Here is a 26,544-nt window from a genome sequence, read left to right as displayed (position 1 = left end):
ATATACTTTATATTAACATTATAGTACTTTTTTTGTTAATACTTATCATATACCTTTATGCAGTCTGGGTATTATGAATTACATTCTCAGTGCATTTCCAGTTTAATTGCATCAGAATCAATGGTGTTTTAAATATATTTGACACATTGACAGACAACTGATATATTTGAATAATTTTGAAATAATTATTGAAATAAAACAATTAAAGTGTTTATTTGTGCTCTCCCTCTTCATCGCTGCTTGTCTTTGGCTAAACAAAACAGTGTCACTTTAAAGATAAAAATGTTTTGAAAGAAAAATACAATTTTGACTCAGGTAATTAAACAGCAGTAGAAACACAATTTCGCCGATTTAAGCCTCATCCCGCAGCGCAATGACTGTCAGATGAACTTTAGTCACCAACATTGTGGCACTGTCAGACAGTGACGTCATATGAAACAGGTCAATAGGGTGGTTTAAGTCATTTCTACCAGTAGATGAGGCTGTGATCACATTAAATAGAACCACCACAGGCTTGTCGGCTGATTCACGTGTTGAATAAACTCCAAACGGTTTATTTGATCCTTTCTAATCACAGACCAAACAAAGATAAACCACTGATATATTTACGTGTACTTTCGGGAATGTCTTTAGGTTACATTCGCTTTTTGTTATGTACAGCCTACGGATATTTTCAAAGTTGTTAGAACTGTTAATGGCCTTTAGAATATAATTGTTTATTAATTTACTATTGTCTTACCAAACACAAGCTGCGCAAAGCTTTAGGTATGCTGACCAGACGGACGGGCTATGCTAATCTTTTTACGTCTCAAGATGTAAAATATCTCCTAAAAACACGACACGGCGGCGCCTCTGTAGAGCCGCATTCACGCCTTCCGCTTAAACGGTAAATTGCCTTTCACCACCACCAATCCCCTTCATTCCTCCTGTGTATCAGTGCGAGCAGTGCTGAGTAAGCGCCGAAACATTCCCGCGTGCGCTTCCAGACAAGTCTCCACTCGTCACATAGCGCGCGGCCGTGCGCGCTCCCACTAACCGCAGGAGAAGCTGCAGACAAGACTAGAAAGGGAGGAGGGAGCTCCAGGGTAGGGAAAAAACGAGGTTTTACACAAAAGAACAACGCTAGATCTTTTGAGGGTCTCGGTGGGGTTGAATACAGTAACCATACGACAGCAGGTCAGTTGTCACCGGAATGTATGCCACTCGGTAACTATGGAGCAGTGAGAGGCATTTTCCGATAGGGAAGAAGAAAAACAGCCACATTGTTGCGCTCGCGAAAAGCACACATGCGTCAGACTCACCCTGTCCCAGAAAACTTACAGATATCCTTCCGCACATTCCACAGATGAAAGGCACGTCCAATTAGGCCTTAGGGTTGGAAAAATGGCACAGAAATATGTAAGACCCTGGAACTATAGTTACATTTTAAGGGGTTCTGTTGTTTATTTTTTTAACGATATTTACACGATTATGGGTCGCGTTATATAAAAGGCAAAAGAAGTTTGAAAAGAAGTTGGAGAATATAAAAAAAGTTTGCATTCTGCAGCTGAAATGCATTTTGCACAATTTTTGAACCTTAATGTCTCATATTGCTACTAAATAGGCCTATGTATTTAGTAAACCACTCGTTTTCTACCCCATACGAATCAATTAAAGTTTTCGTCGTATTTAGTAAGACAATGGAGAAACATTTTGCTGTTGTGTTCAGGTTGTTTGCACAAGTCTGATCCAAACACTTGGCTAAACCAATGGGGCAGAGTCTTTTGAAAATGTTGGGCTGTGTGACGAAATAGTGGGATGCTATTCATGCGCGGTGCCCGAGGGAAAGGTGTTCCGGTCGGGAAAAAAGCCACAGAGGAAGAAGAAAGGGGGAGGTAGGAAAATTGTTGGAAAGAAAGAAACTGTGCGTTGAACATTTTAGTGCACTTTTCCGGCGTAGAGTGCGCAGTGCGTGTTCGTCATTGTGAATATGTTTGAGCGATATGCGAACTTCCGTTGACTCTGTGAAGTTTGTTGTTGTTATTTGGGTTACGCGCTTTTGGAGACTTTCACGATTTTTGGGAAATAATGGATATTTTATTACAGACCGGACCGGGCAAAGTGGAAATCCTGCGTGATATCGGTAGGCTTTGATCTGCCGTGTACTTTTCTGGTGAAACAAGGAGGAATAAGCGCTTTTGGTTTCACAGATACGACTCAAAAGCGATTATCTGCACAGAAAAAGGTTTTCAACTTGCCTGTTTTGAAAGCCGCTAGTTGCGGCAGAAAGGGGCCGTAGGATCCACATAACCCGTGTGTTTAACTCCATTGATTGAAAGGAAACGAGGACCACGCTGTATTTTATTCAGTATTTTAATTCAATTCTTCTCTTTAAACAATCAACAGCTGCGTTGCGATAAATCCACTGAAACAAAGAACCAAAAGATAATTAAAAGACTTGGATCGAGAAACAGTTGCAGCGGATCAGTGTTACCGATGTGACGAGAATTAGAGACTCTTTGAAACCTGACTGTAAACTGTGTTTTTCCACACGTTCATATGTTTACTGCCATAAGACAAGGCCACAAGTAGTTGCGAAAGGGATCGCAAACAAATGGATGAACATGCTCCTTTTCACACGCATGTCCAGCAAATTCTTCACATGCAAACAGTGTGGAGACAAACTGCTTCTTTTCAAATCTGACTAGAGCGACATGTAGCCTGCAGAAAATGTCATAGTGTTTTTATTTATCCTCAAAGTTCAATATTTATTTTTGTAGCGCAGCACAAAGTATTACCTATCAACAGTCTGCTTTTTTATTTAGTTTATTTTTTATTTAGTTTATTTAGCCTTGTTAGGATGTAAGAGTTACATAATCCATATCTTTTTGTCTGTTATTTCATCTGCTGTTGAAACACTTGAATGATGTTTGTGTTCACACTGTAATTCACTGTAGGCTATTAATGGCGTACACTATTTAAACTCTAGTCCTTTTCAGGTGGCATTTATGAGAATTTCAGTTTGTGTTTTAAATTGAAATTAAGTTTGTATTAAAAACACAATGGATCGACTTGGCAGCAAACTGAAACAAAAGCTAAAACTGTCTGACTCTGGAAGTGTCAAATTCAGCAAAAAGAAAAACGAGTTGGCGAATGTGAATAACAACAGTAATATCAACAATGCCAGTACTGGAACTGTGACACAAATAGTAAACAACCCACCTGTGAGCACGTCTTTGTTCCCCCTCTCATGCTCCCCCTCTGGAGAGGTTTGTGGTCAGTCAGGTGGAAGATCTGGCAAGGTGGGCGCATCTCAGCGAATCACGGCCTCAAATACCACCTCGGCCACAGTACCTGGGGAATGTGGGCCTGGAATCGAACATCACCCTTCTACTCTTGCCCCTCTGCGGCGCCGGTCACCCCAGCAGCGAGCATCATGCTACCTGCCTGAAACTGTGGAGGGACATGGTACCTGCGACCAGTTGAGGCGAGGCGAGTCTCCCAGAGGCGAAGGTGACCCACAGGGGCTGTACAGACCCAATTCTCGCATAGCCTTGAACCAGCGACGTTACTCGCTGGAACTCCAGCAGCTTGTTCGCCGTCAGCAGCTTCTTGCTCAGCCTCCTCCACTGTCATCCGTACCACCGCCGTACCCAACGCACAACTCAGCACCACGTTCAGCTGCCACAGAGCCCAGCTTTCTCCATGAGCTGGAGCGTCATAAGCGCTTGTCCCTGCAGGAAGCTCTATTCTACAAGCGTTTGAGCTCTGGTGGTGAACCTTGGGACACTGGCCGACCTGCTTCCCTCTCTCACCCCCCACAGAGAACCCATGACAGTGGAGTAGGGGGTTTTTTCTTCCCCCCTGCACCAGCATTAAGCCCTTGCTCCTCTTTCAGCTTGCAGGAATCTGTATTAGCAAGCCCTCGCTCGAGTTTTGCTAGCAGTACTGCTAGTGGAGGTGGAGGGAGCCCCATGGGAAGTCGGTGCAGCAGTAACCGGACAAGCGGGATCAGCTTGGGCTACGACACCCGCCATACACCTGGGCCTGCCCAGCAACTGCAGCTTTCCTTTACCCAACTTGGTGGCGCCACCTCAGGTCAGGTGTACCCCGGATCATCATCTGGGAAAACAGGAGTGCCCCCAGTGGAGGTGTGGAGGGACTATCTTGAAGGGGTGTCAGGGGTTGGGGGCGGTGTGCATGACAGTCGTCACTCGTATCCACCTGCGTTGAGCGTACATACTGCGACCTACCACCGAGTGGATTCGGAATGGGGGGGCATTGATCAGCGAGGATCAAGAGGAGATTGGGTGGGTGAGACAGGACGGCACTCTGACTTGCCTGGAACCCGCTACCAGCAAGAGCTCACCTGCCTGCTTTTGAGAGATGCTGTCCTGGAGGGAGAAGCGATACTTGGAGGTCTGACTCTAAAAGAACAGCCCATATCCACCACCACCAACCTGGCCAACTCTGCACCTACTCCAGCAGGAAAATCCCTGGAGGAACAGACAGCTGGGAGGGAGTCGTCAATATCGATGGACAGACAGGAGTACTTTGGTGAGATCACTAACTCCTCACTATTTCTAGTCTGGTTATGACTGATGATGTATTTCTGGCATTAGCTGTGATGTGGTGAGATGAGGACTGCTTCAGACCTGCTAAAACTTGTATAGGCTTCCTCTCTGAGACAAAAAGCAGTCGAGAGATCCTGCCATTACCAAGACACATTCAGTCAGATGATGAGTTCAAAGACTTGTGCAAAAATACACACTAGGCTTTTTTTTCAGGCCATTTTTCTTACTAACCATAATAACTAACTTGCATGTCACTGAGCAAATATATAACCCCCTCCACCCAGGACTAAAGAGAGTTTGGAACAGATTGCACAGGCAAAAATATCTGCCTAGAGCGAGCGTAGTGATTATGCATGACCCCAAATTACAGGCTCTGCTTTACAGTGGTCATACCAAAGAGTGGTGAGTAATACAGTAAGACAGAGGCTTGGTTAAGAGGAGGTTCAGTGTGTGTGAGTGTTCTTAGCTCATGGCCAGCCACAGGTTGAGCGAGGGTGTGTTCATGTGTGTTAGCGTGCACTAGCGTGTGCTGGCGTGTGCTTGTTTAGTTCAGGTATTTGAGTCCTGAGGGAAGGCTCTCTCACACACTGAATTGAGAGGGTTGGGCTTATGTTTGTGTCTTGAGAGGGTTGGGCATATGTTTGTGACTAGGAAACCTCCCTGTTATCTGAAAAGCACCTGTGTAAAGTCTAAAGACATTACCTCATTCTGACACATTACTACATCCAATTCCTGTATCTAGCAGCCTGTTAGCCTTTTTCACGTAATGAAGGGGTAGCCAAGCTCAGTTCAGATTTATTAGTGTGTGTGTGTGTGTGTGTAGTGTTACTACAAGAAACAAACCCACTGGCTGTTATTCTCAGGAAAGTTTGTACGATGCTGCACAGACATGTACTTGAGTCCAGACAGAGCTGCTGCTGTATTTTGTGTAATTGGTATGATTGGATAATGACCTTGGTTTCCTAGATACCCATCTGAGGTGTGCGTGTGTATGGGAGAAATGCCTTTAAAGGGTGTAATACCATTTTGTCTTTGATGCTTTTGTTCAAAGTGTACTCAAACTTTTTGTGGTTGTATATTTGCTTTCAGGTACGTGTGTGAAGTGCGGTAAAGGTGTATATGGTGCAGATAATGCCTGCCAGGCTTTGGACAGCCTTTATCACACCGGCTGCTTCACATGCGTTTCTTGTGGTAAGTTATTAGACTCCAGTAATCTATAAACAACACCAATTATGTGGGTGATTCTCATGAAACATATCAAGAAAATGTCCTGGTCGTATTTAACCCCAAATCAATACAAAGAAAAAGTAATATTTTGCCTTGAGAAAATGAAGCCGATTTAAGGTTTTTTGCCTTGTTATAATATTTACTGGACATTTAAAGGAATATTCCAGGTTCAATACAAGTTAAGCTCAATCGACAACATTTGTGCACAATGTTGATGATCACAAAAATAATTTCAACTTGTCCGTCCTTTAAAAAAAGCAAAAATCAAGTTTACAGTGATGCACATACAATGAATGGGGCCAAATTTTTGGAGGGTTTAAGGCAGAATTGAGAAGCGTATAATTTTATAAAAGCACTTACATAAATTTTTCTGTTAAAACTCAAGTATTATTTGAGATGTAATAGTTTCAATCGTAATTTTTACAGTTGTTTTAGGATTTGTTGACATTCAATTGTCATGGCAACAAAGTTGTAAAATTGGCTATAACTTTACAATAAATTTTTATATTGCAGAATATCATAATGACCATCTTTTTTTGAATTGCGATTGAGAAATGAGCCTCCTACTCTCAGGAAAATAATGTAGTCTACACAATGTATATGTAAAAATAATGTAATTTGAAAAATAGTTTTTATTTCTTTTGATTTTGGAGTAAAAGAGAACCAGGACATTTTCTTGACAGGTTTTAAAAAAAAGAAAAATCTCATGTAACCAAGGCCAATATTTCTCTGAGGATTACATGCTCTCTTCATTTGTGTCAGTATCTGGGGAATCTCACAAAATCGGTCAAGAACTCATCTGGGTCAGTATTGTAATGTAATATATATATATAGGATATTTAAATTGAAAAATATTTATATATCATAATATTATTTGTGGTACTGCCTTTTAATTCATGCTTATTTAAATAAAAATCACTGCTTTACAGTGAGAATCGCAATAATGGGAATTACAAAAAAAGCTCAAAACAAGTCTCAAAATGCCCTGACGTGTTTTATTAATGAGAATTTGGGGGGATTGATTTCAACTATGAGACTTCTAAATAAATAATTTTGGTGGAAATGTAACCATTTTGGTCTGAACATGTTGCTTTCTTTCTGTTTTTAGGGCGAACTCTCAGAAACAAGGACTTTTACAATGTTAATGGCTCTGTGTTCTGTAAGGAGGACTATATGGTAAGACCTCTGAATAATACTTAATTTTGACTTGGATTTATTTGTGTGGCATTTCTACGATTTGCCTTAGCTAGTGTTGAAGTTATTTAATGGAACTGAGTCACACGCAATAATGCTGCTGACTGGTTGGATGTGAGGGTTGTTTCAGACCTAGTGAACGGACGCTGATGCAAACATACAGGTATTTGTGTATTTACCTTAAAGGTATAGTACACCCAAAAATGTAAATTCTCTCATTTACTTAACCTCATGCAATCCCATATGTGTGAGACTTTCTTCTGCTGAACACAAAGATTTTTAGAAGAATATTTCAGCTCTGTAGGTTCATACAATGCCAGTAAATGGTGACCAGAACTTTCAAGCTCCAAAAATTACATAAGGCAAAATAAAAGTAATCCACATGACTCCAGTGCTTAAATCCATATCTTCAGAAGCAGTATGATATGTGTGGATGAGAAACACATCGATATTTAAGTCCATTTTCTCTATAAATCTCGAGTTTCATTTTTGCAGCCTTTAACGGTTGCGCACTGTCACCATGTCATCAACCACGTCTCGGGCGGAAAGTGTTTAAACCTGCTCCTCCCGCTGGGCCCCATGGGAGCTGTAGGCCCCTGGGCTTCAGCCCGTTTAAGCCTGTGTTAATGAGCCTCTGCTGCTTTTTGGAGCTTCAACATTTTGGCCACCATTTACTTGCATAATATGGACCTACAGAGCTGAAATAATCTTTGTGTTGAACAGAAGTAAGTCATACACATCTGGGATAGCATGAGGGCGAGTAAATGACGAGCACATTTTTGGGTGAACTATCCCTTTAAAGTTCCTTGTGGTGAAGTAAAATGGCATAATTATAGATATGCCCTGTTCCTCTGTATTTATTACAGTTCCTGCAAAAGCCAAACAATCTATAGCCATTTTTAACATATGTATTTTATGTATTATTTTAAAATATAATAGTTACATCATTATAAACATTTTGGTATTGTTTCCGTGTTACCATTTCAGTTCTCAGGCTTCCAGGAAGCAGCTGAGAAGTGCAGTGTTTGTGGTCACCTCATCTTGGAGCAGGTATGTAGTCCGTGTGTGTGAGCTCATTTACGATGTTGGAATACTGTGTAATTTAGGGTGCTCACACCTCTTTGTTTATACATGTAATTTAGATTCTACAGGCTCTGGGGAACTCGTATCACCCAGGATGTTTCCGGTGCACTGTCTGCTCAAAGGCTTTGGATGGAGTGCCATTCACAGTGGACTACCTCAACAATGTCTACTGCGTCTCTGACTACAATAGGTCTGTTAGGTTGAACAAGGCTACAGTGAGATTGTGTCATGAGCTAGATGTGAGGACATTGCCAAGTGTTTCAAAAACATTTTACAAGTAATGCACATTATTTTCCTATTTATTTACTGAAATTGAAAACATGTCCTTTCATGAAATGACAATGGACATGTCATTGTATGCTAACTATGTTGGGGCCAAACACTTGCGCACAGCAAAAAGAAAAATCACTTCAAATAATAAAGAGGCAAAACAAAGTGCTACCGTACAAGAAGAGGGAGTCTTCCAAATTAGAATACTGTAATAAGTTAGTTACTTTTAAAAACGTGTCCCCCAACACTTTATGTACATAGGCTACATGTAGAACTCTGTGTTTAAGGTCTAAGACACCAAAGATGTAAAAACTAGGATGTCAACTTGTGCGTGGATTACAACTTTTTCTTTCTGATCCTCAGAACATTCGCTCCCAAATGCGCTGCCTGTTTACAACCCATCTTACCTGCTGAGGTAAATAATTTCCTAATTTTTCTTAGCTTTCAGTGCATGCTTTAGTGAATTTTAGAGGACATTCCAGAGGGATCTTGATTGTGGTGTTTGGTGTGTCTGTTTCAGGGCAGTGAGGATATCCTCAGGGTGGTGTCTATGAACAAAGACTATCACTTTGAGTGTTATCACTGTGAGGTATGTATGATGGCAAGTGATTTGGATAGGCTGATTGTAATGTTGGGTACTTGGAGTCCATTTTGTTTTATTATAGATTAGACCATATATACAGGTGAAACTCAAAAAATTAGAATATCCTGCAAAAGTTCATTAATTTCAGTAATTCAACTTAAAAGGTGAAACTAATATATTATATAGACTCATTACAAGCAAAGTAAGATATTTCAAGCCTTTATTTGATATAATTTTGATGATTATGGCTTACAGCTTATGAAAACCCCAAATTCAGAATCTCAGAAAATTAGAATATTGTGAAAAGGTTCAGTATTGTAGGCTCAAAGTGTCACACTCTAATCAGCTAAACACCTGCAAAGGGTTCCTGATCCCTTAAATGGTCTCTCAGTCTGGTTCAGTTGAATTCACAATCATGGGGAAGACTGCTGACCTGACAGTTGTGCAGAAAACCATCATTAACACCCTCCACAAGGAGGGAAAGCCTCAAAAGGTAATTGCAAAAGAAGTTGGATGTTCTCAAAGTGCTGTATCAAAGCACATTAATAGAAAGTTAAGTGGAAGGGAAAAGTGTGGAAGAAAAAGGTGCACAAGCAGCAGGGATGACCGTAGCCTGGAGAGGATTGTCAGGAAAAGGCCATTCAAATGTGTGGGGAGCTTCACAAGGAGTGGACTGAGGCTCGAGTTACTGCATCAAGAGCCACCACACACAGACGGGTCCTGGACATGGGCTTCAAATGTCAAACGTCTTACCTGGGCTAAAGAAAAAAAGAACTGGTCTGTTGCTCAGTGGTCCAAAGTCCTCTTTTCTGATGAGAGCAAATTTTGCATCTCATTTGGAAACCAAGGTCCTAGAGTCTGGAGGAAGAATGGAGAGGCACACAATCCAAGATGCTTGAAGTCCAGTGTGAAGTTTCCACAGTCTGTGTTGGTTTGGGGAGCCATGTCATCGGCTGGTGTTGGTCCACTGTGCTTTATTAAGTCCAGAGTCAACGCAGCCGTCTACCGGGACATTTTAGAGCACTTCATGCTTCCTTCAGCAGACAAGCTTTATGGAGATGCTGACTTCATTTTCCAGCAGGACTTGGCGCCTGTCCACACTGCCAAAAGTACCAAAACCTGGTTCAATGACCATGGTATTACTGTGCTTGATTGGCCAGCAAACTCGCCTGACCTGAACCCCATAGAGAATCTATGGGGCATTGCCAAGAGAAAAGTGAGAGACATGAGACCAAACAATGCAGAAGAGCTGAAGGCCGCTATTGAAGCATCTTGGTCTTCCATAACACCTCAGCAGTGCCACAGGCTGATAGCATCCATGCCACGCCGCATTGAGGCAGTAATTAATGCAGAAGGGGCCCAAACCAAGTACTGAGTACATATGCATGATTATACTTTTCAGAGGGCCGACATTTCTGTATTTAATATCCTTTTTTTATTGATTTCATGTAATATTCTAATTTTCTGAGATTCTGAATTTGGGGTTTTCATAAGCTGTAAGCCATAATCATCAAAATTATATCAAATAAAGGCTTGAAATATCTTACTTTGCTTGTAATGAGTCTATATAATATATTAGTTTCACCTTTTAAGTTGAATTACTGAAATTGATGAACTTTTGCATGATATTCTAATTTTTCGAGTTTCACCTGTGTGTGTGTGTGTGTATATATATATATATATAAAAAATCTACATGGTCTGTTTGGAAAAAAAGAATGTTATCACAGAGGCTTGTAATCCTCCCTTCCTCTTTTTTAGGAGTGTGGGAAGCAACTCTCAGATGAGCCTGGATCTCAGTGCTTCCCTCTGGACTCACATCTCCTCTGCCACTCTTGTCACATGAGCAGGGTGTGCACCACACATAACATTCCCCCTCACAACAATACACACTGAATTGAGAACTAATGTGCCTGATCAAAACAAACGGCTTTGTACTGTCTTAAGCACACTAGCGATCACTGTAAAATTTTGTCTAATGTCTCTCGCTCTTCTATTCCAACTCTATGTTTGAAGATAGTGAGAGGAAGGGAAAAATAGATTTGTTTTGTCTTACTGATTTTTGAGACTTGAGGTCAGAGTACATTTCAAATGCAAATCACAGCATTAAAGGAATTATCCCCCCTAGTGGCTGGGAAATGCTCCAACTGAATCCTGCTGAACGAACATTTTCTATAAAAGTTCTCTGAGCTTAAAGACTATTGTCGTCTGCTTACTACATTATTAGGGGAGATAATATATCAGAATACTGTTTTACTCCCATATCTACTGTTTGCTGTAGGGATAAAAACAAGGGATTTTTTTTTTGGCTTAACATTTTTCTATATTTAATATCACTAGCAAAGATTTTGCACTTAAACATGTTTACCTATTAAGAGATTGCAAAAGATTGAAAAGCATTCCTGTATCTGTTTAATAAACTGTTCTCTCTCTGTACACTTGCATTGTATTTATGAGGTTTAAACATCTTTGTAATAATGCCAACAAATCCCATTTCAAATACTATAAAGCCATGATTAGTACAAGTCCTTGTAATCTAAATGTCTGTTATTTGCAGATTATTTATCTAAAATTGACTTTGATATTCTTATTACAGGAATGGGGATAAATATGATTTTAAGTCTCCACACTCTATTCACTGCCAATTCTGACAGCGATAATGGCTTGCTTTCAATAAAACGCAGAAGCAAAATTTCCTTAGTTTTTAATGATTCTTTGTACATTCTGCACAGTCATAAAGAAAATAATCCAAAAAGAATTTTTTGTAAATTATCTTCAAAACTAAAACATTAAAATTTAAATTAATATTAAAAGGCCTCTTGCTATTTACTCTATAAAGGTTAGATTTATGCCTTATATGATTCACATTGATGAACAGTAAATAACTTCATTAGACCAGGGCAAAAGGAGGATAAAAGACGAGGGCAAGGTGGTGAGATGCATTAAGAAATCTCTAACAATTCCTCTACAGTGTGGCTTCATTACTTGACATCAGTAGTCGTTTAATACATTTAGAAGAAGAAAAAAAAAACCCCAATGAGATCAGTGTCAACAACAGGACTGGCTCAGAATAGTGACCAAAACATTTGGGTGGGGACTTTTTCCATTCAAATGGAAATCTATTAAATTTGGACTAACTTGACAAAATTAATCACACCAAAGAACTTATAAGTCCAATAATTATACACTGCATTATCTACCCACAAGACTAAAGTGGCACTAATTAAACTCAAAATTAAAAGGAAAGTGAAGACTCTGCAATGTAGAGAAGAACATAAATGATGATTCATATGGTCTTCCTTGGCTTTGGTGTTTAAAAGCCTAACAATGTCACATGCACTTATTAACACATCCTAATTAATTTAGAAAATAAACCAAACATCCACCAGTCCCTTTGTTAAGACCTATGGAGTTGCATTTGAGATTTTTTGTGGGAAAAAAATAAAACAAATCCTCTAATTAGAGAGATTATATGATTTATGTGTTGACTGAAATATGTGCCAAAACATAAATGTTAAGTGTCAAAAAGGACTGAAATTTAATCTTTGAGCTGTCACCATGCTGACAAATCCGATCTTACAAATCCCTCCCACTCGCTCAAACACCTTACACTACACACTCAGCGACGCCTGTCTCTGGAGATGTTGCTACAGCTCCGTGAGCTTCTGCTGCCTCCTGCAGTTTTGGAGTCATTACCTCGCCCTCTGTTACTGTCTCTCCTCCTTTCTTCCTCCCTTCCCCTTTGTCTTTCTCTCTCTCTATCTCCCTCAGCAGAACGTCCAACCACACCCCGGACTTTTGCTCTCTCCCGCTGTTCCTCTCGTTTTTTGTCCTCCTCCTCCTGAAGTTCCTTCCTCCTCTTCTCTCGCTCCTTTATTCGTTCAGTACGCTCCAGAGCTCTCTGTGTGGCCTTGAAAGAAACAGCAAAGACTTAAAACGAGACTGTCTGAGCAGGTGAGTGTTTTAATTCGGTCTCTGTGTGCGTGTTATACTGACCTGTTCCTCTGTGAGGGGTAACCAGTATATACAGGGAGCTGCTTCCGTTTTGCGGAACAGATCATCAAGAAGTTTTGCAGGAGGCTCTTCTGGTTTATCTGGGGAGAGAGGGGGTTGCAAAATTGAGAAAAAAGCAAGTCAAAAAGGATGAAACAGTGAGATGCCATCAGTGATGCACATCTGCATATGCTTTGCAACGATTTTTCAAGCCATACAAATTGTAAAGATTAATTTTCTCACCTTTCTTTTCTGTTCTCTTCTCTTTACTCCTTCCTCTCTCTCTGCGTCTTCTGTCCCGGTCCCGTGACCGCGACTTTCTGGTTCCGTCTCTGTCCTCTTTTCCAAAATCTTTCACTTTATCCCGATCCCATTCTCGCTCAGAACGAGTCCTCTCTCTCCTCTCCATTGCTCTTTCTCTCTCTGCCCACTGGTCTCTCACAGCTGAAGGTCCTCCATCTCGGTTTCTTTCTCGTTCCTTCTCCTTTTCACGGTGGGTGGGCATAAGTGGAGGAGGGGCAGCGGGACAGCCCAGAGTTCCTGAGGCTTGAGGGTCATGACCTTCACCTGCACGGTTACTGGACACAACACCTTTATGGAAGTCCAACTAAAAGGACAAAATACACCAAAAAGAGAAAACTTGCTTAGATTAAAAAGAATGATTAAATGAACAAGAAAATGTTGACAGGAAAGCAATTGAGATTTTAGATGAGCTTAGATAGAAAAACAGTTAAGACCTCATCTTGCTCACAGAAGTCCACACGGAGTACTTTAGGATTACTGGCAGGCCATTTTACACCATGCAGTGCTTCTCGAGTGGCAATCGCGTTTTCTTTACTTGAGTACTGAGAAAATGAGACAAAATGGAATTAAGAGAGGGAGAAAAGATTTGGTTTGAGGTTGTATGTAAACTTTAGTAGAACTGAGTAATAAAAATAGATTTGAAAAAAGGAAACTTACCGTGACATAGCAGTGTGATTTGATCTTGTCGATCCAGAAGCCCTCCTCCACTAATGTACCTGACCGATTTAACAACTCCTTTAGTTGACCCAAGGTAAAAGGCCGCACCTAAAACAAAAGTAGTTCAGGGGTTATGGTTCATAAGACCAGCAAGATCTCGGACACCACCAAAAAGCAAAACAAATCTGAACCTCAAGCATTATGTTGCAAAAGAACAAAAAACTAAAACAAAGAAACTTAAGGATTCAAATAAACTCCAGGCATTTTCAGAAAAACTAGACTTTTTACTGAACATTCAAGCTTCAATTACAACAAAAACAATATACAAATATAATTTCACAGTAGACTTTAAAAGTAGGGATGCACAGAAACATATATATATACATAACACACACACACACACACACACACACTATACAATATACAAGTCCACCACTGTGCTCATTAACTGGTTTTCATACTTAAATTCCGATACCAACATGTATCAGCTATGAAGAAAACAATACAATCATATATTCATATACAAGACATATTTAGTAAATATATTATATATAAAGAATTTACATTTAGGAAGAGACAGCCGTTTGTGCGCATGTGAATAATTTCATTTCAGGAGGCTGACCCCTGGTTTTTGACTTGCAGGGAGTATATTTACATACACTCACTTCAAGTTTTTAAACTTTGACTGTTTTAACATAGACATCTAGGTTAAGCTCTAGGTTACCCTGGCTTTGGATAAAGGTTTGGGTGTCATGGCCAATTGAGTGTTCCTCATCAGGTAGCTGATATTCCCATGTGCTGCTCAACCAATTTAATTAATCAATGATCACATGTTCTGGCTTACAGGATGAAAGCAACATCTTTTGCAGTTGGAGATCCAAAGTTGGAAGCAGAATATGTATGCATGGCTCCTCTTTTTGAAGTATTTGGTTGCTGATGTCAAAAATAGGTATGGCTCTCTTCAGAAAGAGTGAATAGACCTTTGACATTGTTGGTGTCATTGGGTTGGACAGGAAGTGAAGTATTTTTTCAGGTTGTGTCAGATCCTCTCTCTTCCCTGGTGGAAAAACCAGCCTAATCTGAAAACTGTGTTACATAGCTGGTTTATGCTGGTCATAAACTGGTCATTCCAGCACAAGCTGGTCTTTGGAAGATGGTAGCTGGTCGACCAGCTCAGGACAAGCTTGGACCAGCTCATGACCAGCTACCATCTTCCAAAACACAGCTACCACATTAGGCTGGCTTTTCCACTTAAACCTCTAGTTATAAAGGCCTACATTCCCAGATAAAGAAAAAGCCGAAAGAACCAAGAAATAATTATCTTTATCTAGGAATGTTGGCCTTTGTAACTAGAGGTTTAGCTACATTATTACCTGAAGCTCCTTGGTGGCTAACATCAAAATCGTAATTGCACAATGTGCAAAATTCATGATTTGGCTGTTTTGAGGGGCAGAGGACAAACTATTGCTCCTGATACTTTGTGAAAAACTTTTGGGTGGCATGGACTCGCTCTCTCCCTGTCAGTGTCCTCATCTGATGTCATGTTTATTTTAATTGCAAGGCGCGCACACACACACACCTCCCGGTAACGTTATTTATGCAGCACATGCAAAACATCATGGAATTAGCAATTAAACAAAAAAAATATTTAAACAATGGGGCAAAACTAAACAGCAATTTGCCACATATCTTTTCCTATATAAATAAATATTAAAATAACAAATCGTTTGGTTGTCAAATAATTTCTCTCGCCTAATTACCATTGCTCTTTTTGCGACTATTTTAGTCCGATTTTTCATAGCACAGAAACCCAAGTGAAGTGAAATGTTTTCAAAGTTTCTATACAACTCTGGTGTCCTTCTCTCCAGAAGACAGCAACGCAAGGTTTTAATGTGAGTCTGAAGTGAGAAGCTTCACTGTGGGCATGCAAGATGGGAACACAGGCTGCTTATGAAAGTGTGCAGAACAGTCGCGGATTAGGACTCCACAAGCTTTGGAAAAGTTTAACCCTCCTTGGCAGCAAAGCACTGTTATTAGGGCTGGGATAAACGATTATTTTTTAAACGATTAATCTAGCGATTATTTTTTCGATGCATCGATTAATCTAACGATTCGTTTTTTTTCAGTCCGATTCGATTTCGATTCGATTAATCGACTTGTGACAACACCGGTAATACCGGTTTCATCGGGGGTGGGGGTGTATAAAATGTAAAAAAAAAAACATTTGCCGGGAGTTTGATTGACTGGCGATCTGATCAATCAATCATAATACGCCATTTTTGTCCGACAAAATAGTCAGGAGAGAGAAGATTAACGTCGGTGGATTTGAATTTGAATAATGGATTGTAGGCTACTGTACTGACATCTTTCCGCGGTTAAAACAACAGTCCTTCTGATGTAGGCTACATTCATGTTTAGCCTATTTGATGCTATAAATTAACCAAGGAAAAGATGATCGGTTCACGAGCAGCTTTAACTGAGGCAATCTGTCACGACACATTAAAGAGCCACAAAATAGTAGGCCTATTTATGGTTTAATTTTCTTTGAATGACCAAATTTGAAAGTTGAGACTTTATTAAATGTTACCTGCTTGGACCTGTCTGTCAGCGCGTTGTCAGTGACCTCTATGTATTTTTCACGACATTCATAGCTATAAGCGCATTATTAATAGCTAAAAGACACTTTTGGTGTCGACAACGTATTATAGCCTACTCCAACATCGAGTGCAAAGTGGGGAGTTGAAAAAAAAAAAAACTTACGGTGCTCTGTCATCTGCAGCTGCAACCGGGTGGCGCCTCTTAAGGTGCTGGGGCATTGCCGTGGTGCTAGAATGGAAGGCCATCTCCATTTTGCAAAGACGACATATCACAGAATTGTTTCCTTTTAAATTAAAGAATTCCCATACTTTAGAGGAACGAGTGCATGCCGCCTTGCACTTCTGATAGTCTGAGGAGCCACTCGTGTTGCTATTACTTGCCGGCGCCGGCATCTTTGTTTGAATTTGTTTGAATTTGTCTGACATTAGCTGTTTTTTGACTGTTAAGATATCGTAACGGAATCCTTAGCCTGTACTGTACGTGCTCTTGCACATAACCAAATTAAAGGGAGTGCAATTATTTATCAAATTAAAAATGTATTTGTTACTCATGTTACAACAGAACATATGGTGGCGTTTTAAAAAATAAAGAGAAATTCCTTGAATTATGTCATAGATTGCCATGTAATCTTCTGATTAATGAGATGAGTCACGCCCAATACTGCTCAGTAGCAGCTCTATTTGCTTTGTTGACACTGAATTGACAAAAAAAACAAACACAAATCCCAGGGCAATGAAAGTAATCAGCTCTAACCCAGTATAATATTTCATATAAAAATTTAACATTACTGCTGTGTCAGAAGTTTACTTTTACAAAAACGGGCATAGTTTCTCATGGGAATTAATTTTAAGTGGCATTTTTTATGTTTTATGTGATCATGTGTTATTCTACTCTTAAAAGTAGAATTTTTAGAAACTAAACTCAGCGAAAAAGAAACGTCCTCACTTTCAACTGCTTAGACATAAACTGAATAATTTTCAGAGACATGTGACTAACAGAAATGGAATAATGCGTCACTGAACAAGGGGGGGGGGGGGTCAAAACCAAAAGTAACGGTCAGTACCTGGTGTGGCCACCAGCTGCATTATGTACTGCAGTGCATCTCATCCTTATGGACCACAACAGATTTGCCAGTTCTTGCTGTGAGATGTTACCTCACTCTTCCACCAAGCCACTTGCAATTTCCCAGAAATGTCTGGGGGGAATGGCCCTAATCCTCACTAGGCATGTGCATTTTGGTCATTTTGTCTACTCAGTACTTTAATTACTCGTCGAGTACTCAATGACATGTTTGACACAGATCTATTGCTGCTGCATCGTGTTTTGTTGTTCCAGTGTAGTCTATTCATTATTATAGGCTGTTATAAAATGGTATGTTTTATATATATTATGCAAAAGATTGCATAATCAAAATATAATTCATCATATTTTGTCATTTTGCCAAATCTGAAAAAATGTGCACAACACGCATCTGTCCGTTCCTTCAGGTTACCGTAGTAATCTTGGTAAGTGCGCACTAGTTTTTTTTAGTGACTGTCTGAACGGTCTCCTTTCAAATAACAGGAGATGCCATAACCATTGCTTTTTAATATGCATGTTAAGTTTTGAAGATGCGGCATTGTGTTCCATTTAATTGCGCTCTGTCTAGCTGTTTGAAACACTCGCCTGCTGTACACTGCCACACGCCTGCCTGGTGTGTAAGTGTGTCCCCCCCCAAATGTTCGCTCTTGGGAAGAAAGCCATGATGCGCTGTATTGTTGCTGTGATTCATGAAGTGTTCCATTCAACTCAAAGTCTGAATTTCCACATTTCAACTGAGGAAAGTGCAACGGAATGACACTTTATATTGGATATCTAACTTGGAAACTCGAGTGGAAATCTTCATTAATTTCGTCGAGATGCAGCTGTGTGTTACGTCATGCAGGGCAGGGAGGTTTAGTCAGTGACAATCATTCACTTATTAAATATCCATTAACGAGTCAAAAGGTCTTACATTACATGAGAAAGTGTCTAGCAAACATTTTACAGAGACAGGTTTTCAAAACACTGTTAATTACACTGTTTTGATTAATGTAACAATAGCATCGCAGCATCATATCAGTTTTTTTTGCCAGGAGAAGTGTCTGATAATCAATATACCCCTCAATGTCACAACGTAATCAATCTCAAAATAAAAAATAAGCTCCCTCTTGGACACGCGTGTGTTTAGTTGTCAGGTAATTGTCACTGGATTTCGAATTAAGTGAAGTCACATCATGCGTGATCACTATAGATCATCTTTGCATGAACGATCATTGCTGCCACGTCCGAGTACCCGAGTCCTTGTGCCCATCCCTAGCCCTCACCCTCTGATCCAACAGGTCCCAGACACACTCAATGGGATTGAGATACGGGCTCTTCGCTGGCCATGGCAGAACACTAACATTCCTGTCTTGCAGGAAATCACGCACAGAACGAGCAGTATGGCTGGTGGCATTGTCATGCTGGAGGATCATGTCAGGATGGGCCTGCAGGAAGGGTACCACATGAGGGAGGAGGATGTCTCCCCTGTAATGCACAGCATTGACATTGCCTGCAATGACAACAAGCTCAGTGCTGTGACACACCGCCCCAGACCATGACGGACCCTCCAGCTCCAAATCGATCCCGCGACAAGACCGCGACTCATCAGTGAAGATCACTTTTTGCCAGTGCTGTCAGGTAGGTTTGGGTTGGCGAAGGTGGGTTTGTGCCAATAGGCGACGTTGTTGCGGTGATGTCTGGTAAGGACCTGTATTAAGGCCGTGGATGACTGCGGAGGTGCGCACGCTGCTGAGGTCCCGAGACTCCGCCTTCAGAGCAGGCGATAAGGCAGCCCTAAGAACAGCTAGGGCCAAACTGTCACGGGCAATCAGAGAGGCAAAGCGTGCACACGCCCAGAGAATCCACAGTCACTTCCAGGACAGCGGTGACACGCGGCGCATGTGGCAGGGCATCCAGGCCATCACCAACTACAGGACAACATCAGTTGCCTGTGACAAAGATGCCTCCCTTCCAGATGCGCTGAACGACTTCTACGCTCGGTTTGAAGTGCAGAACGACGTGATGGCGAGGAAGTCCACCCCTCCTCCCAACGACCAGGTGCTCTGTCTTACCACGGCAGATGTGAGGAAAACGCTACGTAGAGTCAACCCACGGAAGGCTGCTGGACCAGACAACATTCCTGGCAGAGTGCTCAGAGGATGTGCAGACCAGCTAGCAGATGTTCTTACCGACATCTTCAACATCTCTCTGAGCAGCGCCGTTGTTCCAATGTGCTTCAAAGCCACCACCATCATCCCCATGCCAAAGAAGTCTTCAGTGTCCTGCCTCAACGACTACCGTCCCGTCACACTTACACCCATCATCATGAAGTGCTTCGAGAGGCTCGTCATGAGGCAGATTAAGACCCAGCTGCCCCCCTCACTAGACCCACTGCAGTTTGCGTATCGTTCAAACCGTTCAACGGACGATGCCATCACCACAACCCTCCATCTGGCCCTCACCCACCTAGACAATAAGGACTCATACGTTCGAATGCTGTTCATAGATTTCAGCTCAGCATTCAACACAATCATTCCCCAGCACCTGATTGGAAAGCTGAACCTGCTGGGCCTGGACACCTCCCTCTGCAACTGGATCCTGGACTTCCTGACTGGGAGACCTCAGTCAGTCCGGATCGGGAACAGCATCTCCACCACCACCACACTGAGCACGGGGGCCCCCCAGGGCTGTGTGCTCAGTCCACTGCTGTTCACTCTGCTGACTCACGACTGTGCAGCAATGCACAGCTCGAATCACATCATCAAGTTCGCCGATGACACGACCGTGGTGGGTCTCATCAGCATACAGAGAGGAGGTGCAGCGGCTGACGAACTGGTGTAGAGCCAACAACCTGTCCCTGAATGTCGACAAAACAAAAGAGATGGTTGTTGACTTTAGGAGAGCACAAGGTGAATACACTCCGCTGAACATCGACGGCTCCTCTGTGGAGATCGTCAAGAGCACCAAATTCCTTGGTGTTCACCTGGCGGAGAACCTCACCTGGTCCCTCAACACCAGCTCTATCACCAAGAAAGCCCAGCAGCGTCTCTACTTTCTTCGAAGGGTGAGGAAAGCACATCTCCCAACCCCCATCCTCACTACATTCTATAGAGGGACTATTGAGAGCATCCTGAGCAGCTGCATCACTGCCTGGTTTGGGACTTGCACCGCTTCGGACCGCAAAGCCCTGCAGAGGATAGTGAGGACAGCTGAGAAGATCATTGGGGTCTCTCTTCCCTCCATCAAAGACATTTACAAAAAACACTGTATCCACAAAAGCAACCAGCATTGTGGACGACCCCACACACCCCTCACACAAACTCTTTACCCTCCTCCCGTCTGGCAAGAGGTACCGAAGCATTCGGGCCCTCATGGCCAGACTGTGTAACAGCTTCTTCCCCAAGCCATCAGACTTCTCAATACTCAGAGACTGGTTTGACACACACATGTCCTGAGTTGCACTTTAATAACTGTCACTTTATAACTGTCTGCTACCTCAATAACTGCTATGTGCATAGAACATTATCTCATAGTATGTTATGTTTACATTTTTAGAAACTGTCATCTTTTTGCACTACTGAGTACTGGTCGGCACTGCACTGTCTATTGTCCTGTTCATTGTCAGTAATTTGTTGTACTGTCCTGTACTTTTTGCACATGTTTGCACGTGCACTTTATATAGGTATATATAGGTAGTTTATATAGGTATTTTATTTCGTTGTGTAGTCTCATGTGGTCCTATGTTGGTCCTTTGTTGTTTTTATGTAGCACCATGGTCCTGGAGGAACGTTGTCTCGTTTTGCTGTGTACTGTACTAACTGCATATGGTTGAAACGACAATAAAAACCACTTGACTACAACAGGCCTACAAGCCATCAGTCCAGCCTCTCTCACCTATTGCAGAGAGTCTGAGCACTGATGGAGTGATTGTGCGTTCCTGGTGTAACTCGGGCAGTTGTAATTGCCATACTGTACCTGTCCCGCAGGTGTGATATTCGGATGTACCGAATATCACACCTGCGTTATAATTTTTATAACGGTGACCTTAATTGCGTATCGTCTGTAAACTGTTTGTGTCTTAACGACCGTCCCACAGGTGCATTAATTGTTTATGGTTCATTGAACAAGCATGGAAAACATTCATTAAACCCTTTACAATAAAGATCTGTAAAGCTATTTGGATTTTTACAAAATTATCTATAAAATACAATGTCCTGAAAAAGGACTGAGTTTCTATCTGATATAATATAAATAAATAATAAAACAAAGTAGTGCATTTTTTGGACAGCACATCTTGAACTTTAGGGCATTTTTGTAATTATTATATTTTTACAAAACATTATTACTACTACAGCTTTTTTCATTTGGCATCTGGCCACCAGTAGAAATAGTTTGGACACCCCTTACTTAGTGTCTTCATCTCATGTGTATATTTAAAACAGGAGAAGTTTAGCAATTAGCAAAACATGTGAGCACAACTTAACGTCTATGATGACATTGCCAAATACACAGTCATGCGAGTAGACTAGATGTCGACCGATTAATCGGTCGGCCGATTTTTTGCATTTTTTTACATAATCGGCATCGACCAATATCCAAGTATATCAAGCCGATTATTAGGCAGGCGCATCTGTGGACAGCCTAGTGTTGTTGTGGAACACGTGTTCGACGCACGCTGCCCATAGTGTCATTTTCAAGCAGAGTGAGCAGACCTCTTCCAGTGCCTAAGGAAGGAGCTAAGTTCCTTGGAGAAAACGGTAAGGATTAAATTTGTATAACTCCTTTATATTTAATTAAAAACTTTTGATGTTACTGCCAACTTCAAGAAAAAAATGCAACAAACGCAACATGACGTTCAGCTACTTTGGATATTGATAGCGTAGTTGAAGTTGCATTATCACAGCAGAAGGGTTGCTATCATGTTACAATAAGCAAGCATTTTGCAATTACAGACAGTGAATCTGAGACTTTTATTTGTTCCGTTTGTGTGTCTTATATTTGAGAGGGTTGTCACTCAATGCAGAGAAATAAGTAATAAAGATACCAACACACTATAGGCTAGCGAAGGACAGCTTTGGTAAGCTCGGACGTTATCAGTTCTGCTGTCGGTACTGGAGAAATTAAGAAAATACATTTATTATTGCTATAAAGAGAAAGTTATTTTACCTCGCCAGCCATTTCTATGTATAATAATATGAAACCATTTGTCTGTGATGCAATTTAGCCATTCGCAGTCAGAGAGAGAGAGTGAGATCTTGCTCACACGGTGCCACAGAGAGCACAACACGAGCCCTGCTTAATGGGTGACAGAACTAAACATTCAAATGTAGCCTGGTTTAGATCTGTGATATTAGTCTGATTTTATTTTAGATTTTGCCTTCCAAAGATTATAAATAGAATATTTATACATAAGCCGCATTCTGTCTAGCACAACTTCCTTCCCTTCACAGCGGTGCACTGACATTTCTCCCTAAAACTCAAACTTAACGTCAGAATCAGCACGATCGGTGATTGTTGTAAAACGCAGTCTAGCTACTGTTGCTAAATTGCGGGACGCTTTTAATAATAAAAAGAGCGCAAGAGATACCGTTCCCAAGGCGGCGCGCGCTACGAAACAGACCGCAACGAAACAAACAAAGTATAGGCTACTTTGGGTTTCATGTGCTCAACGATCAACTATACACAAAAATACGTCAAAACGACCGGCTTGGAGATTCACTTAAACACAGTTTATGTCTTAAATGGACGTAGTTATGGAAATAGTTGGGGAGAAAATATGGTGACTCGGAACTGTAAGGCTGGTGCCAGTGAGTCTGGGCTACTCCTCGATAAAACAAAAGGCTCTCATGAGAATTCACACCTGAACCCTTTCTCGCATATGTAATAGCAACATCCGAGATGCAACAGACTGTGCAGCTAACACCTCCCTTCTAAAGACTCTTCATCTCACTCCTCCTCCTCACTTAAAGCTCACTAAAAAACCTATGAAATGTTAGGTATATTTACTGTTTTTACACACATGTTTGGTATCATTTAAAGTGTCTCAGTGCACCTGGTAAGCTGGTCTCATTCTCCCAGCCATAATGAAATGTGATAAGAAGTTATAAAATATGTGAAATGTGGTGTGCCCCTTAAAGGTGTGCCCTTCCCCAGATCCCCCATACAAACTACCCCCTGTATGTAAATCTACAGAAAGCAAGAACCCATTCAATTGCAAAATCTGATCCCACAGTTGTGAACCCCTCAACAGGGGACCAAAATCTAATTATAATGACAGACACCACCATTTGGTAGGTTTATTGAATTATCTGGGTTTATAAGAAGAAGGGACGAAAGGTTCTGGGAGTCAGTAGTTAGACTTCCCACACGATCGCTGTGTGTAGTTCTTGTTGCCAGGTAAATGTGTCTATATATATTACTCAATTTCTGAATTGTTGTTATTATGCTTGATTGATGATTTCACTCGATGAATTGGATTTTGAATTATTGTTCTATTTACCTGGTCAATAAATTGTAAACATTTGATTTATTCTGACTGACTCTGAAATTGCTTTTCCCAAACAGATTGAACGATTCGTATGTTACCGCAAGTCTGCGTTAGATTAGTGACGACTAATAATTGGCATCGATTCAAGTGTACTTGGTTTGCAAAGACAAAAAAGGGAATTTCCGTTTAGAAGAGCAAACGCTGCTTGACCAATCTAAATTCGGGGTGTCTAACCTCTGTTTTAATTTGATGTTTCTCCAGATAAGTGTACGTGGGAAACCACGCATGGCCAATCCAAAGCTATTATAAGAGAAGTTATGTTGGTCAACTTACATCTGTAATAGTGGCCGTGACCTCTACTGAAGAAAACGTTAAGTTACATTCAAGTGTGTGCAATTCCATGGGGCTATACTGAAGTATCTTTGATTGTGTATACGTGAACGTAACCGATCTCAGGTATATAGCAATTACCTCTGTTTGATGATCCAATACTGGCCGCTTGTGATCGTGAGACCCGCGGTGTAGAGAAAACACGCGAGGACCTCAAAGCGACATAGTTTCTTAATCTAAACGGGTAAAATATAATTAAAGGAGTTAAAAGAATAATCAAACATTCGCTCATTTTTAATGATGCTCAGATATCATTAAAAACCTTTTTCATTATTGGAGTCAGATGAAATAACGAGATAATACATAAGAGAAAATGTATTTCATTTAATCTTGTTGTGTTGCGTACAGAAAGACAATAACGCGCAGAGACCTTCACCCGTATTATTGGAGACCGCCATTGGACCGATAAACGGGCTTACAGGACTCTGTCTTAAAGCGGAAGCAGTCTAATCAACATGCTGACGATTGAACCATTACTGCGACTCAAACAACAAAAGGAAAAGAGAAAATCACTTACAGCTCTTGAATAAATAACTTCTGCATTAATAAGCATTAATCTATGATAAAATATGCAGTGTTATTTTACAATTGATTACTTTATTAGATTTCATTTAGACCACACCTGAACAGTAATGCAAGTAGACCTTCCTGAAATTAAATCACTGTGCCAACGTTTATCTTTGTTTAATATATATATATAAATAAAAAGAACCGTTAAGAATACCGTTAAAGTACCGGATCGATAAGCAATATCGGTAAGAGTAGTAATACCATTAAAACCTTAACGATACCCATCCCTAGTTATGCCTGTGCTTCTCTTGGATGCTCTGAATATTGGATTACGTGTCTGGATTGCGCCTTAATTAAAGCTGCATTTGGATCTCAACCTTCGTGTATTGGAGCAGTTTGTAAAACCTGCTTTAATATATTTGTTGTACATTATTTATACAATGTTTTTACATTATACAATTTTATTTAAGTGTACAAGTGCAGATTGGTCAAGTGTTCAATAAATGTATTTGTTGAGAAATGTTGTCTATCTTAAGTAATTATTTGTGTTACATTTTATCTTTCAAATAAAAGGTTCAAATAAGAGGTTAAAAACAAGCACATATCGGCCAAAATAAATCGGCAGCATTAATCGGCCGACCCGGATTTCAAATGATCGGCATCGGCCTGAAAAAAAAAAAACCATATCGGTCGACCTCTAGAGTAGACAACATTGGTATACATGCATAACAAATGTAATCGTGCATCCCTAAATTACATTACAAGAATAAGCAGTGACATGAGCAGAGTGTTCCCTCACCAGGTTGCAGATGTGTATGATGCTGGAGGTTTTTCCACGAGGAGGAGACAGCTGGCGACCGGTTCGAATAGGGTCATCTATAGTAATGGACACGCCTGATTTCTGCTGACTGATGGAGCGCCGCACCAAAGAATCTTTGGCAGTGACTGGGAGAGAGAAAGAGAGAAATATATTAGTTATATTCTTGTTAGAAAAACAAGGTATTTACTGGTTGATGCATGAAAGCACACCAAGAATTAAAAACAACTGGTTAAAAAAAAAAAAACTGAACTATATCTAGGGCTGGGTATAGAGTTCGATACATTTTAGGCACCGACCGAATTGCCTCTAAACAATCGAGTATCGAAAAATGTCTCATCGTTCGGTACCAAATTTCAATACCTCAGGGATTAATCTAGTCAACGTCAGTGATAAGCATGTAGCATGCTAGATGTGCCCAAATCTAAATGCGCCGATGATTGGCTGTATTTAGGCATCAAGGAAAAACATTAGTTTACGCCGGTTACGCCCAGAGACGTGGCTTAACGTAAACGTGAGGCTGTAGTGTATATGCATCTCAACCCCCATAGATTTAAAAGATGTGGAAAAGATCAAAAGTGTGGCTACATTTCACCAAGCTCGATGCCAACAGCAATATTTGCGACAAGATAATTGCTGCCAAGACTGGCAACACGACAAATCTGATGAAGCACTTGACAGTGCACGGAATAAACTAAGAGCAGAAAGTTGCTCCATCTTGGACTGCAAGAAGACAGAGCCGGTGAAGTCATACTCTCAGTGTCCTGCCACAGAGCTTCATTTAACATGAGTCCTACTCTAAATGAATGAAGTTGCGCT

At 40.9% G+C, this 26,544-nt stretch overlaps 2 protein-coding genes across 2 annotated transcripts in view; one reads left to right on the top strand and one right to left on the bottom strand.

The window, feature by feature from the left end:
• The first annotated feature begins 1,848 nt into the window (after positions 1-1,848).
• On the top strand, positions 1,849-11,586 carry LOC127655034 (LIM domain-containing protein ajuba-like). Its single transcript, XM_052142629.1, has 8 exons — positions 1,849-4,536; positions 5,643-5,744; positions 6,889-6,956; positions 7,962-8,024; positions 8,117-8,247; positions 8,691-8,742; positions 8,848-8,916; positions 10,670-11,586. The coding sequence occupies exons 1-8, from the start codon at positions 3,042-3,044 to the stop codon at positions 10,802-10,804; spliced, it is 2,115 nt and encodes a 704-aa protein (XP_051998589.1). The 5' UTR covers positions 1,849-3,041; the 3' UTR covers positions 10,805-11,586.
• Positions 11,582-26,544, bottom strand: part of LOC127655029 (apoptotic chromatin condensation inducer in the nucleus-like) — a 41,035-nt gene continuing 26,072 nt past the window's right edge. Inside the window, exons 12-17 of the mRNA XM_052142620.1 lie at positions 25,708-25,853; positions 13,862-13,969; positions 13,639-13,746; positions 13,145-13,508; positions 12,905-13,002; positions 11,582-12,818 (exon numbers count right to left, since the gene is read on the bottom strand). Coding sequence (XP_051998580.1) covers positions 12,528-12,818; positions 12,905-13,002; positions 13,145-13,508; positions 13,639-13,746; positions 13,862-13,969; positions 25,708-25,853 — 1,115 coding nt within the window. The 3' untranslated portion in view covers positions 11,582-12,527. The remainder of the gene's footprint in view (positions 12,819-12,904; positions 13,003-13,144; positions 13,509-13,638; positions 13,747-13,861; positions 13,970-25,707; positions 25,854-26,544) is intronic.

Source organism: Xyrauchen texanus, chromosome 2, assembly GCF_025860055.1.
Source record: "Xyrauchen texanus isolate HMW12.3.18 chromosome 2, RBS_HiC_50CHRs, whole genome shotgun sequence".
NCBI classification, from domain to species: domain Eukaryota; kingdom Metazoa; phylum Chordata; class Actinopteri; order Cypriniformes; family Catostomidae; genus Xyrauchen; species Xyrauchen texanus.
Note: the sequence above shows the minus strand (reverse complement) of the source record. Positions and strands in the feature narration are given on the sequence as shown.